The 15,092-nt window shown below is 40.7% G+C and overlaps 1 protein-coding gene across 14 annotated transcripts in view; it reads right to left on the bottom strand.

The window, feature by feature from the left end:
- spata17 (spermatogenesis associated 17) overlaps positions 1-15,092 on the bottom strand; it is a 76,876-nt gene that overhangs the window by 59,642 nt on the left and 2,142 nt on the right. For 13 of the 14 annotated variants that reach the window (XR_002274144.1, XR_002274142.1, XR_002274141.1 and 10 more), the window contains exons 4-6: positions 13,872-13,922; positions 9,332-9,435; positions 2,307-2,430 (exon numbers count right to left, since the gene is read on the bottom strand). Coding sequence is in view for 10 of the 14 variants with exons in the window: in XM_020589940.1 (XP_020445596.1) it covers positions 2,307-2,430; positions 9,332-9,435; positions 13,872-13,922 (279 nt within the window). In the remaining 4 variants the exon portion in view is untranslated. The remainder of the gene's footprint in view (positions 1-2,306; positions 2,431-9,331; positions 9,436-13,871; positions 13,923-15,092) is intronic. The other variant, XM_020589939.1, reaches the window with a different exon arrangement.

Below are 15,092 nucleotides of genomic sequence, written 5' to 3'. Positions count from 1 at the left end.
CATATGTAGAGAGAGAGAGAGCGAGAACTATAAAGAGAAAGAGATGGACAGAGCATGCCAACTTTTCTTCTTGTTTTTTCTTTATTATTCATAACATACCAACATATATAAACTCAAAAAACAATGAACATTTGGTACACAGACAAAGCATTTGAAGAGTAAAAGGTAAGAAAATGTATATGCTATAGCACCTGACACCACTTTTGCCTTCATAATAAAATGTTGTGTATGTGATTATCGTGAGCGAACATGGGATACCTACAGGAAGTATGTAGTAAACCAGATGATGACGATGCTGGACACACAGGCATGAAGGAGAGAGAGTGATAGAGAGAGCAAGAAGAGTGGTGGTGCTGAATCAACAGTGACCAGTGTGCTTTGTCTTCATTATGATCCCAGTGGGGAGTCACAGAGATGTGTGGATGCCGCACACAAACACACGTGCATGCACCTTTACCAGGGGAAGCTTTGAAATACTCCACTCAGCACATGAGAAGAGCCATGAGGACACATACTTACTCATGTGAGCACACACACAACTAAACTCCACACAACCTACCTGTGTTAACACAAGGAAAGAAAGAAGACTTTTTTTTTACTCTGTAGCCAAAAGGACCTCCCTCTCTGTGGAACTTTTCTCATTGCTTCCAGAAGTCCCTGCACATTTAGCTATGCATGTGCACATGTGTATGGGTATGTGTGAAATAACTACATTGTCTATATTTCTATAGAATATGTTTCAATATGACAAAGTCACACTAAATAAGCATGTATCTATCTAACCTGAAACTAAATCAGCCCCTGCCATTTTAATGGATTACATTCATAGTGACAGTAAAAATGTATTTTAACAAACTTAAATTATGAAAACATTTGGTAGACGCAGCTCAGAAAGACAGTCCTGAGATCAAGGCCTGATAGTACCACCCACTACCCAATCAGATCACATTCATCCCACTGCTGTCACTACTGATCATTGCTTTTCATTGGCAAGTGGTCGCTGCTACATTACAAACTGACAACATAATCGTGTTGATGTAACTATTACAGGTTTATACACTTAGTGCATACATTTGATGATGCAAGGTCCTGTTATATATCAAAATTTAATATATCATGATACAAAAATGTATCTCTTTGTCTAGCGATATATATGATGTGGTCTTCATACACCAGCGACTTCATGTTTTCTGTAAATAGCATAAAAAATAAGTCATTATATCTGGTTGCTCTTTACACAGTCAAACCTTGTGCTATAAAAGGCGGGCAAAGAGGAATAAAGTACTCTGTAGCTAGTCGTATATTGCTGTCATTGAATTTTTAGTTAAATTGTGACTAAACTGAATCACACACACCATATCGTGCATCAAATCATTTCGAGAAAAAAAATTCTATTATAGAGCTGATTTCTGTCAGAACTTGAGGTTTGTTTCTCTATGCTCAGTAAAGCCCTCTTCAGACATGCACTGATACTCTGAAAGTATCTAGATGTGACCTGGAGTAGCAGTATGTGAGAACACAAATGTCTGAGTCAGGTAGCCTGAACATTAAGTGGACTTTACCCTCTCAGCTCCTTAATGAAGTCCTAGTGAGCCCATGTCAGAATACATCAGCATGAAGTCCAGAGTATTCTCACCGAGCTAGTGGGCATGTTCATGACAATCTTTCATTCATGTGACTGCCGTGAAACCGGAAGAATACAAACATCCAATGGTGAAGAAGAATGGTCATTTATAATAAGAACACCAACAAAAATATCTAACTGGAGACACAACACAAACTTCTGTCCTTGAGCGCTGATGCTGAAAATTGTCAGACAAATTCAAGGTATGGCAAGAAACTGGGTTGTTTATGACCAAATTACAAAACTAGCTACTTGGCCACGTCATGTCCTGCCTCCTGCATGCTCTACCCCGGCGTCCTCCTTTTGTATAGCCCAAATGGAGTATTTCCAGGAGGTGAAAACATGTCTGTGCGCTACATGTGTGAAAGGGCAACTCTGGACAAAGTCAAGGCCTGATTCTGTGGATGCTATCTGGAGTGAAAACACCTTCATACACTGTTTGCTGACTGAGCATAAAAGTTGCTTTGAATGGAGCCATCATGTTAAAATAACTGATGTAGTATGTATTTTCTATCTGAACCATTTTTATATACAGTAGATGTGGTTAAGAAGAAACCACCATTTAAAATTTGCCACTGGTAATATTTTGGTCTTATCATACTCATTTCTTTGTCAAATGTGTGAGATGGAGAGTGTGTGACTCTATGTGTGTGTGTGTATATTTGACTTCCTGAAGACAAACCTGTTTCGTACTGAGGAGGTGATGCAACCGGTGAGCTTGGTAGACCTTGGCTGTCTGCTCCTTAATCATCTCCACACAGTCTCTCTCTCTCTTCTGAAGTTCCTCAAGTTCATCAAGATCCCTCCTGCAGGGCACACACACACATTAACAAAGGCTTTTACAACTCTAGTTCCAAACTTCCTTATCAATGAACATAATTTACATGATGACTACTTGACAGGAATCAGAGTAAAATATGTCAATAGCTGATTAGCTAAAATAATATTATCAAAAAGTGTTTTATACAAACTTTTGACATAAAATCGCATCATTCATGACAGTGACTGCCTGACTGCAAGTCTGCTATTTAACTTGACTTTTTTATAATAATCATGATGGGCTAATTTATTATGTGTATACTTTTATGTTACTGTCTTAAATCTGTAAGCATATGGTGGTTTTGAGAAAGTATTCAGACTTTATTGCATTGTAGAATTACTTTCAAATGGATACTATCATTGGATAATTGGAAAAATGGATGGGATAGTTGTTAAGCAACATTTGATGGGTAGGAGAACTAGGCGAACTAATATCTAACCATTAACTGAAAGACTTGTACGCAATGTAAACTTCATGCAAGTACATTTGTACACATTCTGGTATGTATCTGGAACACAGGCTTCTGTCAAAAAGCTTACAATTCTCTGAAAGGCCCTTTAGAACCACCTAACGATAAGAGAAAGACTGGAAGAAACAGGAGCTGTGGGAGAACAATAAGGGAGTGAGACTATATGGAAGGGAAAAAAGCAAAGTGAGGCTGCAATTGGCTCTAAGTGGGAGGATGATGGATATATTTCATCACCGCAGCCAGGACAGGTCTGTCTGTGACATCTGTTAAGCGAAGCTGGCTAAATGGGATGCATTAAAAACCCATACATAGCAATTTCATACTGCAATCACACAGCCTTATTGTTACAAGGGGGGTAATAACTTAAAAAAGGAACTGGAAACAATTACTAAAACACACAAGCTATGGTAATGTGAAAATACAAGCACGCACACACACCTAAGAGTAAAACCAATTTAATTCCATGAGAACGATACCAATAAGAGTTTAGCCATAGCTCATCAACAACCCCTCATCTCTTTTTTCCCTAACCCTCCTTTTTTGTCTCATTGCTCTCTGCTGTTTCTTTCTCTATGCAACCTCTGGTTTCAATTACAAGCCTCCACAGAGGAATCAGAATATTAATAGTGTGTCTGTGCTGTGAGGTTAACACATTCGGCGACTACTGACATTTAAACAGAAATCACAACACCATTCCTGTTGCCTTTGCATTTTCATTCCTCCCTCAGCACCAGATTAAATTACAAAATATATGAAATATGCAGAGCACTGTGTGTGTGTGTGTGTGTGTGTGTGTGTGGGGGGGAAGAGCAAGTCTAAATATGTCTGTGTCTGTTTATGTCAGTAATTTAAGACTGTGTGTATGGATCTGTGTAAATATAAAGGTTCTTTGGCCTCTATTTGTCCACCTGGTTAACTTATTAATGCAAAATATAAAGTTCTGGTTTATTGTGGGCCAGTCTGGTTCACAAACCAATTGGTAAATGTGTGTATTTACAGTGTATGTGTGTGTTTGTGTTTATTCATGTATTAAAAACTGACTGGCAGTGTTTTTAGGTGCCAGGACCTCCTGTCATATGCCTGTTTGTCTTTAAGTGTAATTAGATCAGCTGTATGTGTGTGTGTATCAGCATTAGGTATGTGTGTATCAATGTTTATGCTACATGTTCACACACTTTTGCTTGCATGTGTGTTGACATGTCTGTGTGTATGTGTGTGTCAGGCTGAACGGGTGACCTTTGCTTCCCTGCCCCCAGCCCTCATGTTATTAATTGCTGTGTAGTGGACAAAAGCCAAACAGATTTGTAACGGCTGAAGGCACCTCGATCTGTGTCGACCCAACCAGCCGCCACAACATACAACCCTCATTAGCCCTGTTCGGCACGCAGCACATGCGTGTGTGTGTGTGTGTGTTTGACTGAGGAAAAGTACAAAGAAAGAAAGATTTCAAACTATAGAGGGCAAAACACAAATGTATGTGTTATATAGCACATTTGTTCACAGTACAAAATCTGAATCTCACTTTTTCAAGATTTCACTTACCATATATCGATACTGACTATGGACTGGTACTAACAAAATAAGCATTCAAACTTGAAAGCAGCACAGTATTCTCTATTTTATGAATTTGATGATGCCTAAACTCCACAGCTCAATACAGCGTCATGTCAACAAAAAAGGAAAACACACACACAGCACTGACATGACTAAAAGTATGACACTTAAACACTGATCCAAATTTCATTCATTTTCTACCACTTAGTCCCTGAACGGGGTAACGGGTGGGGCCGGAGCCAATCCCGGCCGGCAATCGGGCGAAGGCGGGGTACACCCTGGACAGGTCGCCAATCCATCGCAGGGCCAACACATAGACGAACAACCACACACACGCACGCACGCGCTCCTACGGGCAATTTAGAGACACCAATCAACCTAAGCTGCATGTCTTTGGTCAGTGGGAGGAAGCTGGAGTACCCGGAGAGAACCCACGCAAGCACGGGGAGAACATGCAAACTCCACACAGAAAGGTCCCAGGTGGGGCCCAAACCCAGAACCTTCTCGCTGTGAGGCAATGGCGCTAACCACTGTGCCACCGTGCTGCCTGATGATCCAAATTTGGCTTCTGTTATTTTAGCAGAGTGAACAAGAGCCTGAAGCCCTAGTGGCTTAATTTTAACAAATAAAATTTTAAAAATGGCCTTTGCACTTCTAAGGATGCCCCAAATATAAGATTTTATTCTGAAGCTTAAAAATCTCATGGCAGATAAAGAACACACAGATGTTTCGGCACAGCTGCCTTCTGCGGTGTGGTGAACTAACAACTCAGGCATGTCTACCCATTGAGTGTTGGATGTTCAAGTGCAAACACGTTTTTAAATTCTGTTTGTTGCTGAGCACACCTGGCTCGTACCTTGAGTGTAGTCTTTTTTGAATGATTGTATGTAATCTTAGTTTTAAACACATGTAACATCATTAGACTAATATGAATATATGAAAACCAGAATTTAAGTTTCAGACACACCGACATCAAAAACAGCATTAATGCACTTTCCAAAATGTTTTCAGGGGACATGTTAATGACTACTTTAAAACAGCAATAACAGCATTAGGTTCATGCATTTAGAGCTGAAATAATTTTTGCTTCAAAGTAATTCAACTGTAAGATAAGAGGATTACAATATACTGTAAATGTGCTATAATTTAATTATCATGGTAGTACATTACATTTGTTACGAGTTTCACTGTGCTATAAAATCATCAAGATATATAAATGACTGTAATGTTGAAGTATTATTTTATAATAACATAATGCTCTATTATAATGACTATCAGGTGCCATAAAAGGCACTGTGACTACAATTTAATGTTGATAGCTACTGTTGAACTGTTGAACAAGTTAATCACTCTGTGCTACTTTCAAATAACCGAAGCTCTAACTGACATTTTCACCCTGTTAACTTATTTAAATGGCTAATATAATACAGCTACATTTCTCAGTTCTTCCTCAATTATTTACTCCTGGGGCACCAAGGGCTGATGGGATATCAGAGAATGAGGCATTGTGGGACACCAAGCCTCACCTGCGGTCGCCCAGGCCAGCGCCAGGGCAGCTAATTGGCCAGGTTCTAAATATTTAATGGAGCCTTGACCTGATTGGCTGTTTTAATTGCTCCAATTAAATGATTCAATAGCTGGCAAAGAGGGATAGTCAACCAGTCAATTCAGAGAGTGACCAGCTCAATGTATTGAGCCTTCAACACACTCATAACACAGCCTTTAACTGACCGACTGATTGATTAACTAATTCACTAAAGTAGTAAAACCGATGTCATGAAAGGTGTGAAAGCAAACAATGATTCCAGTGTTGAAATTATATCCAATCAATATCCTGAATACAAAAAATAAATAAATCTTCAATTTCATATGCTTTCTTTACCTTTCTCTACTGTTTCACTCTCAAAAGTAATTTCCTAAAGAGGCAAGGAGGGCACCCAGACTGTACTACAACACGCAAACACACACACACACACTAAATATACAAATCCAATCAGAGTGAAGGAATGAACTTGTCCCTGCCTGAACTGGATCAGAAAGAATGAGCAGTAAAAGAAAGACTGACGCACAGAAGCGGGGAGTGATCGTAGGGCAGGCGTGCAGGCAGGCCCACGCTCTCTCCACATAGCAGCTGTCCTTTCATGAATGTCCTTGAGACAGACACAAGAGTGGGAGGAATGAAAAAGGCTGGAGTAAAGAGACAGGGGAAAGTAGAGGGAGAGGAAGAGAGACAGCACAGCACAAGAAGAGAAGAATAAAACACCGGTGCTGCTCAGCCTAGTAACACCAAGTCTATAAATCCTCCCTGAGCTTCCTTTTTTTCTGGTCTCTTTAGGATAGGTTAAAAGATTTTGCCATGTTATTGCAACATCAGTGGGAGAATTTGTTATCTGATTATGGCAGTAATAATTAGCAGCTGTTTATAGCAGATAGAGGAATAATTTATGCAGTCAACAGGCCGTGTTGGTGGCAGCAGCGATGACACCAGCACATTTGGTAAATATGCAAACCGGGCTTGCTCTGCTTTCCTAATTGCCCCCATCGTCCCACCGCATGCCCTTATTAAAGCCCAAGAACTTTAAGTGTCTCCCTGACAAAGTGATAAATTATTGGGGTTCCAAGGAAAACTGTGGCAGTGGGAACTGTGCTGGGGTCCTGACTTCATTAGGCCATGCAGAAGAAGAGGAACAATGAATGAGGATGGACACTGAGGCTCAGTTAACCAGTGGCAAAGAGAGAGGGAGAGAAAGATTTAGAGCAAAATAGACTGAGAAAAGGAAGGATAAAAAGACAGGGCACAGGCACAGACTGTGGGCGAGAGGCAGAGAGAGGGCAGGGGATAGAAGAGGGCAGCGTAAGTACCGTGTATTAGCTGGATGCTGTACCTAAGGAAATGACACAGATGGTTTCATGTGGGGGAGATCTGTCACAAGAAAGAATGAGAGACTAAAACAGAGTCACACAGAGATGTTCAGAAGTCTACGTATTACTCCTGTATCATTACCATGTTCAGCCGATCAGCCTGCACTAAATATGGACCATTAGTCCACCTTTGAATAATTAATTTGCAGACAGACTTACAAAGGGAGGGAGCATGCAGGTGGATCAAAAACTTTGTGGGGTGAGCAATCAGGCAGCATGTGAATCGAGGGATCAGAGGCTAACACACAAAGGATATTTTAAATAAATGCCTGCCCAACGTTAATTGATCGTGACCCCGGCACCACTAAATAAACATGTGATTAACTGCAGAGAAAGTGACCTCAGCATGCCAAACCACTGTGGAGGAGGGGCTCAGTGTGTGTGTCAGTGTAGAGATGTCACACAGCTGAGGACAACACAGCGCAACCAAACCTGTAAAATGACATCACATCACAATCTTGAGCTAGTTTTTACAATTATTTTAACATTTTTGTAATGTTTTTAGATTTTACTGTTTTCAAAAATACACCATGTAAGAAGGTGAAAAGAGATGTAAAACGCCTTATCGTTTGTCTGAGCACATTCCAGTAAAAAAGATTTTATTGTTATGGTCTGCAATATGCAAACTGATATCTTCTGGCATGAGACGCAATACAATCTTCAGTTTGAGTACTAGTTTACTGTTTTTCATATCACATTTTCATAAGCTGTGCAACCTATGGTATAACTTCACAAACTCTGTCAATATATTTTCATGTTAACTTCCGTAAATGCTCATTCTAAGCACTTTATAGTCAAGTTTGATTAAGAAATTATTAGCAGTTTTTCCAGTTTTCCATCTTTAATCACTGGTATGACCGCATACTTAACAAGTTGTGTGTCTTTGTGTGTCTGTGGCAACACAGACACACAGTCTCCTGCATGGACGCGCACAGTGTAGTCCCCACTACCACTTAAAGGGAAAAGGAGTGTGGAGGAAAGGTGGAATGCTGATGTGGAAGCAAGGGGGGAAATCAGTGATCCGAGGAACACTTTAACAAATTTACATTTAATTTTAGCAGAGGCCTAAAGATATTTTCCAGTAAAATATATCAGCAACATTAAAAATGTGACTATTAGCTAAAAGTGATGTTTTTTTTGTCAAAAGAAAAGATGACGTATCTCTAGTAGTAAGCCCTGGAGCACAGGATGTTTTATTAATGCACAAGCTGCAGTTCAAATCAGAGGCTAATTTTTAATTTCTTCACATCGTTCACCTCTCTCTCTCTTAGCCTCGAGCACTTCAGAGAACTTCTCTCTCTCTCTCTCTCTTTTGTTTCCTCTTTCTTCATCTCTCTGTCTCTTTCATTCCTTCACTTTTTCTTTGCTCTTTTTTTTCCCAACACCTCAGTCTCCCTCTCTCTCTCACATACACACACATGCACACATTTTAAGGTTATGTTTACAGAAGTAAGCCATTTATCCAACTGCCTTTACACTCATCAAATCAATTCATCTTGACTGACAGGTATGTGCTGACACATTCCTAATCCTATAGCAGTTTCTGGGCAAAAATATGTTTTACCACATACAGTAAAGGGTAAATGGTACAATGACAGCAAGACAGAAAGTGGGTGAGACAGGATAGAAATGGGAAAACCAAAAAGTTGTGAGGAAGCACAGTCAACATTTTTTTCTCCTTTCAGTCTTGTACAACACCTTTACAAAAAGGTACACCTTGCTTACTTGTCACTAAGTATTGTGCAGTGTTTACAGTATGTACAGTACAATATTTACAGCTGCACTGTAAATGAGAAATACAGCTACACAAAGAAGTCTGTACAATATAAACTGCTCACCCACACAAAAAATGAAAGCAAAAGAGGATCAGGCTTCTTTCAATAGCAATCATGTCAAACTGTTTGCTCTCACACATACAATGCCATTTGTTTAGTTTTTTTACCTGACAAGTTCATTTTTCCTGGAAAGTCCTTGCAGATATCTCTTGCGCACATAGAAGTTATGAATATACTTCCTTACAAAGAATCCTCTCCATCTTCGTTGGATCTGTGAAAGATTAAAGCATGTCAGAGGTTTTCCTCAGACATTTTCCAACAAGATGGGGAAGTATGGCAGTCTGGTACTGTAACTGTAAGAGGATGTTGTGTTTATCAGGTCTTTATTTTTTTCAAGTTTTTGGAAGATTGTTTTATACAATAATAAAAATTATAACCATATTACCAAGCAAAAAACAAATACATTGCTATATTTATTTTCTTTGTATTTAATGTAATATGAAACCCCATTTTTGCCAGTGCTTCTTCTCATTAGTTGAATTTGTTGAGGATGCGTGGTATTAGCATGTATTTGGGAGAAGGATGTTAAACCATGCATGCCATTAGTGATGGAGGAACAGACACCTGTCATGGCTCCTTACATTTACCTGTATGAGTCCACACTGACTGTGGTGACTGAAGATTAGCTAGCACACACGCCCAATCCACACACACTATTTGGCAATTTTAAAGCAAGGGGCCGGATGTCCTTCAGACTAATTAGGGGGTTAAAACAATGGCAGGTAAAAGAATAATCACACTATGAGAAGAGAAGTAGAGTGGAGTGGAGGATGGGGAAAAACAACAAATAGCAAAATGAGAATTAGCATTGATTTGCCAGTCAATAGATAATTTTAAATAAAGTAATTGCCGCCTCCTGAGTTCTTGCTGACCTTTGTTGACTAGTGAAATCGATGCTGTTGAATCAAATACAAATCCGAGGTCCGGCATGTAAACACCAGTTTCTATTACAGCTCTAATACATTCTCCTCTGTTAGCTACCACGCTGTGATAAAGACAACAGGAGGGGAGAGAAAAAGAACAGAATCTAAATTGATTCAAAGGGAAGTGTCACAAGGGGATTTTGAGATGATTGTTTCTCCCTCTTTCTCACTATTTACACACTGAATTTCTTTGGTAAAATATGGTCAGTGAGTACAGGTGTCCTTTACACAGGGTCTCTTTCTCTCCATTTCAGTTTCATACATATGCATACAAATACATACAAACACTAGGGCCATTTTTGAAGAGATGCTGAGACTGCAGTGTAGTGCTCATAGTCCTGCCAACATTTTACAGGACATAAGTAATCTAACACATCCTGACAGAAAGCAAACATTGCTGTCTGATAAGCCCTCAGGTGGTAGCCTGGACAGCTGTTTCCTGTTCCTGTAGTAATCGTATTCACTTCCTGTTTCCTGTGCCTGTACCTGCACTGTGTTGTGCTTGATTACCAGATTGTTTTGGGACTAAGCTCACTATTTTCTAGGTTTATCTGAATTTTTTGAGTTGATGACATACGCCTGCAATACTTAAGCACCTGTGTTACAGAAGTTCCTGCTAGGCAAGAGTAGTGGGATGGTTGTGAAACTGGCAGACATTTGTACAAGGTCCAAAAAGTGGTTGGATACCAACAGGCATGGACTGGTACTAGAAAAGAGGAAAGTGTAGTAACTCGCTTGAGAATAGGTCACACAACTTTAAATCATACCCTGCACAAAATAGGTTAACACCCTACAGGTCTTTGTCCACATTGTAGTCAGGTAGACTGTAGAGCATGTCCTATTCATATGCAGTGCTTATAATGAGCAGCGTGCTCATAATGGAAAAAAGAAGATTACTAATATATCATAAAATTGTTATTGGTTATTTTGGATAGGATTTAGTAGTTTATGCAGTTCTAAGAAGCCTTTATATATGTGTGTGTATTCCTATGGCTCTATTATCGTTCCACACTCCCGCCCAGCAGGTGGCAATGCACCTTAGGTTGGCTTGCAAACCGCCAATAAACACCGTAAGAAGAAGTTCATGCTAATTACCAAATTAAACTTGCTACATTAGTTTGGGTCTTAGCTAGCTTTTCAGCAATGCCCCCCTCCCGCTTCTTTTGCTCGGAGTGTCACATGTTAATTTATTGATCTGGCTCTTTTAGTGATAATGGTATTTGTAACAAATGTCAGACACTAGCAGCATTAGAGGTGAGGCTCAATGACTTGAAAGCGCGGCTCCGCACCATGGAAAACAGCCCCGCTAGCCATGCCCATGTAGCCGGTGTGGAGCCTCTTAGACGTAGCTGTGCCCAAGCTAGCCGACCCAAGGGTTTCCCGAGCAGTCGGGAGCTCAGCCAGGTGGCTGGGTGTTCGTTAGCAAGAGTCATAGCTCGAAACGAATGCTCAATTCTTTGTTCACGTTTCAAATCGATTTTCCCTACTTAGCGACACACCCGCTGAGAAGACAACTCTGGTAATTGGGGACTCCATAGTCATTAACGTGAAGCTAGAGACACCGGCGGCCATAGTCGGATGTATTCCTGGGGCCAGAGCCGGCGACATCGAATCCCCTTTGAAGCTGCTGACTAAAGCTTAAACATGGTAAGATTGTTATTCACGTCGGCGCTAAGTCTGGTCACTAACAATCTTTAATTTTCTCTGGACCCCTGCCCAGTCTGACCAGTGACGACATGTTTAGCTGCTGGTTGTCTAGGTGGTGCCCGGAAAATAACGTGGGCTTCATAGACAACTGGAAAACATTTTGGTCTGATTAGACGACGTCCATCCCACTTTGGATGGTGCGGCTCTCATATCTAGAAATCTGGACGAATTTATTTTACAACCTGAACCCAGAGCTGACACCAGGACGCAGTGTTGCACGCTTGTCTGCGTATCTGCAGCTGCTACCCACCCAAAACTCCCAGTACCCCATAGAGACTGTGTCTGCCCCCGACCACCTAGATTATATAAATCAAAAATCAACTCAAGAGGAGTTATTCATAAAAAGTAACGTCACTTTCGGCTTTTCCCGTTTAGGGGTCGCCACAGCGAATCGTCACACTGACGAATCGCATGTTGACATTTGACACGTGTTTAGTCTAGGTTCAGGTGCTCAATATATTTTCTCAAAACCCTTTTGATGTTGAACTTTTAAGTTGCACTTATTTGAATGTCCTAGGGAATTTCGTTTCTACATTTGTTCAGTGATTTCTCTTTAGGAGCAGTGGGCAGTGTGGCATGCAGGAACCAACTCCACTTCAGAGACCAAAGTCAAGGCCAGTGGCAGATGTGTTCCTGATATCTTCATGTATGGTTTTCAAAGTAGGAAAAATGTTTGAGCACTCAGAAAATCCATACAAATACAGAGAATAAAACTGATAGCCTGCAGGGGGGAAAAAAGCCTCTTTTGGCCCTTGGGGGGTTTATCTATTAAAAATCCTATTGCTTCCTAGAGGAGGGTTGGTTATCTTATATGGGTAATGTATGGTGACTTCACCCCTGACCTTTCATCCTGTGACCTAAAAATCCTGGACCTGTGTCTCCTGTAATGTGGCATTTAATGAAACAGTGGGGTTGTCAGATATACAGTATTTGTTTAGATTTCTATTAGATGCAAAAACTGAAACTTAATTTTCAGGCTTCTCCACCAGTATAATAATACTGGGGTAGCATGGTGGTGCAGTGGTTAGTACTGTCACCTTATAACATGAAGATTCTAGGTTTGAGCCCTGGTCAACCCGCTGACTGGTAACTCTAAATTGCTCGTAGCACTGAGTGTGTGGCTGTCTGCCTCTAAGTGTCAGCCCTGTGATAGACTGGCGACCTGTCCAGGGTGGACCCCACCTCTCCCCCAGTGTTAGCTGGGATTAACCCCCCATGATGCTGTTCAGGATAAGCGGTATAGATAATGGATGGATGGATGAAAATACTGGAAATCAGCACACCCTCTTTAGTAAACACTTGTTGTTTTTTTTTTGGCCTATAAAACCTTTTAATGGTTTAAGCAGAGTGAACCTGTTGGACAAAAGAGTAGACTATATGGAGTTGTAAAAATATAAGCTTTCTGTGCAATATCCTTATGTAAAAGTGACAAAGCATCAGTCACAGGCTGGTGTTATGATTTATGAGGTGAACAAAAGTAGCTGCTGAGCAGAAAAAGAACATTTGATGGGCCTGAGTACTGAGAGGAAAAAAGGTGAAGTAATGGCTGAGATACAAGTTAGATATTGGCTACTACCATTCAACAGCATTCACTCTTATTCAGATGCTCAAGCACTGGATATATAGAATGAGGTTTAAGCTATGAAAAGTAGACACTGTGGACATGGACCAGTTAAAAGATAAAACTGTCCAGACATAATAATGATAAGTCATTCTGAAATAGCATAATCAGGGTATTTTCTTTTGTGTAGTATACCTGATTCTAATTGGTCTAAACAATGTAGAAAATTAAACTGTACAAGAATGACATAATGCCACGTGTTAAAAAGTAAGTAAAAAAGACTGCATGCAAGATATAAAAAGTTGGTATGATAGTTTTTTTTTAAATGAAGTGGTGTGATGAAGTGCTTACAGGCTGCTATTCATGGGGCCTCCCATTTACAGCACACACAGAGAAACAGTGTCCCCTCACCACGACACTCCATTTGCTAAAACAAGACACTGTGGTGATATTTACCCTGACCGCCATCTCCTCATAGAATTTCATCTTCATGATAAAATATGCCGCCTGTGAACACAAAGGAAAAGATGGTGTTACATCTTGTCTCCCAGTCCTCTGATCTGTCCACAGCAGGCGTCAAAGATAAAGAGCTCTTTATACATAATACATTGCACAGAGGCAGCACAGATACGACCACTGAAGACGGGAGGGGGCAGAAAAGAGAGAGAGAGAAAACAAGAGAGACAAGAGGAAGAAAAAAAATCAGGGAGATGGTGAGAGAGAGAGAGTGGTTAGCAGGACTTTACATCAAGGGGAGGACCATATTCTCTTAATACCCCAACACCGACAAGGGCCAAGAAAATCTATGGTAGTCAAGCAGCGAGCTAATGGAGATGTATGACGGCCAAACACTCTGCTCTGGATTTCATAATCAATGACAGCACTGCCAGAAGAGACTAACACAAGGCCAGAGAATATTCAGCAGCACGCTTGATGAGCCATCGCACACCAAATGTGCTGGCCGACCACTGGGGGCACATTTCAGGAGCAAACTGGAGAGTCTGCCATAAAAGGGATTCATATCTCAACACATCTTTTTTAATAACGACAGGGAAGAGAGGGAAGGGAAGGGAAACAAAGACTTGAAAGAAGGTTGTAAATTCAGCTTGATGTTCTGAGATGAGGTTTTGTGCACGTCACTTTACACATGATAAGGTCCGCAAGAGTGAGAGAGGGAAAAAGACAAGAGTGAGAGTGGGGGAAACGCGGGATCTCTCAGGGCTAATTCTAAACAGTGCACTGTGGCAATTTTGAGTGATTTGAATTAGTGCTTGTCTGTTTCCAAATGAGACCAAACAGGCTCTTTTTAGCCCACATGTGTTATGACACATCCTTCATCGTTTATTTAAACAGCCCCCAACCCCCCCAGCACTCCCCCCGAAAGTTTCCATTTCTTGAATGCCTCCCAAACGGCGGCTGGCAGTTATGCTTTAGCAAACAGTCAATTTACAGGCATGATAAATAGCTTGGTGTGATACGTTTACAAAACTCAATCCAGGGGAAAATTATACGTGAGAGCGCTGGGTATTGGATCCGGTATCAACAATCTGTTCAATTAAGAAGCAGTTGGAGGCAATATGCTGAAAATGGGGCCTTGTTTTACTAAAGCGCACACACACACACACACACACACACACACACACACACACACACACACACACACACACTATATTTCCT

Source organism: Monopterus albus, unplaced genomic scaffold (genome assembly GCF_001952655.1).
Source record: "Monopterus albus unplaced genomic scaffold, M_albus_1.0 scaffold10.1, whole genome shotgun sequence".
NCBI classification, from domain to species: Eukaryota; Metazoa; Chordata; class Actinopteri; order Synbranchiformes; family Synbranchidae; genus Monopterus; species Monopterus albus.
Note: the sequence above shows the minus strand (reverse complement) of the source record. Positions and strands in the feature narration are given on the sequence as shown.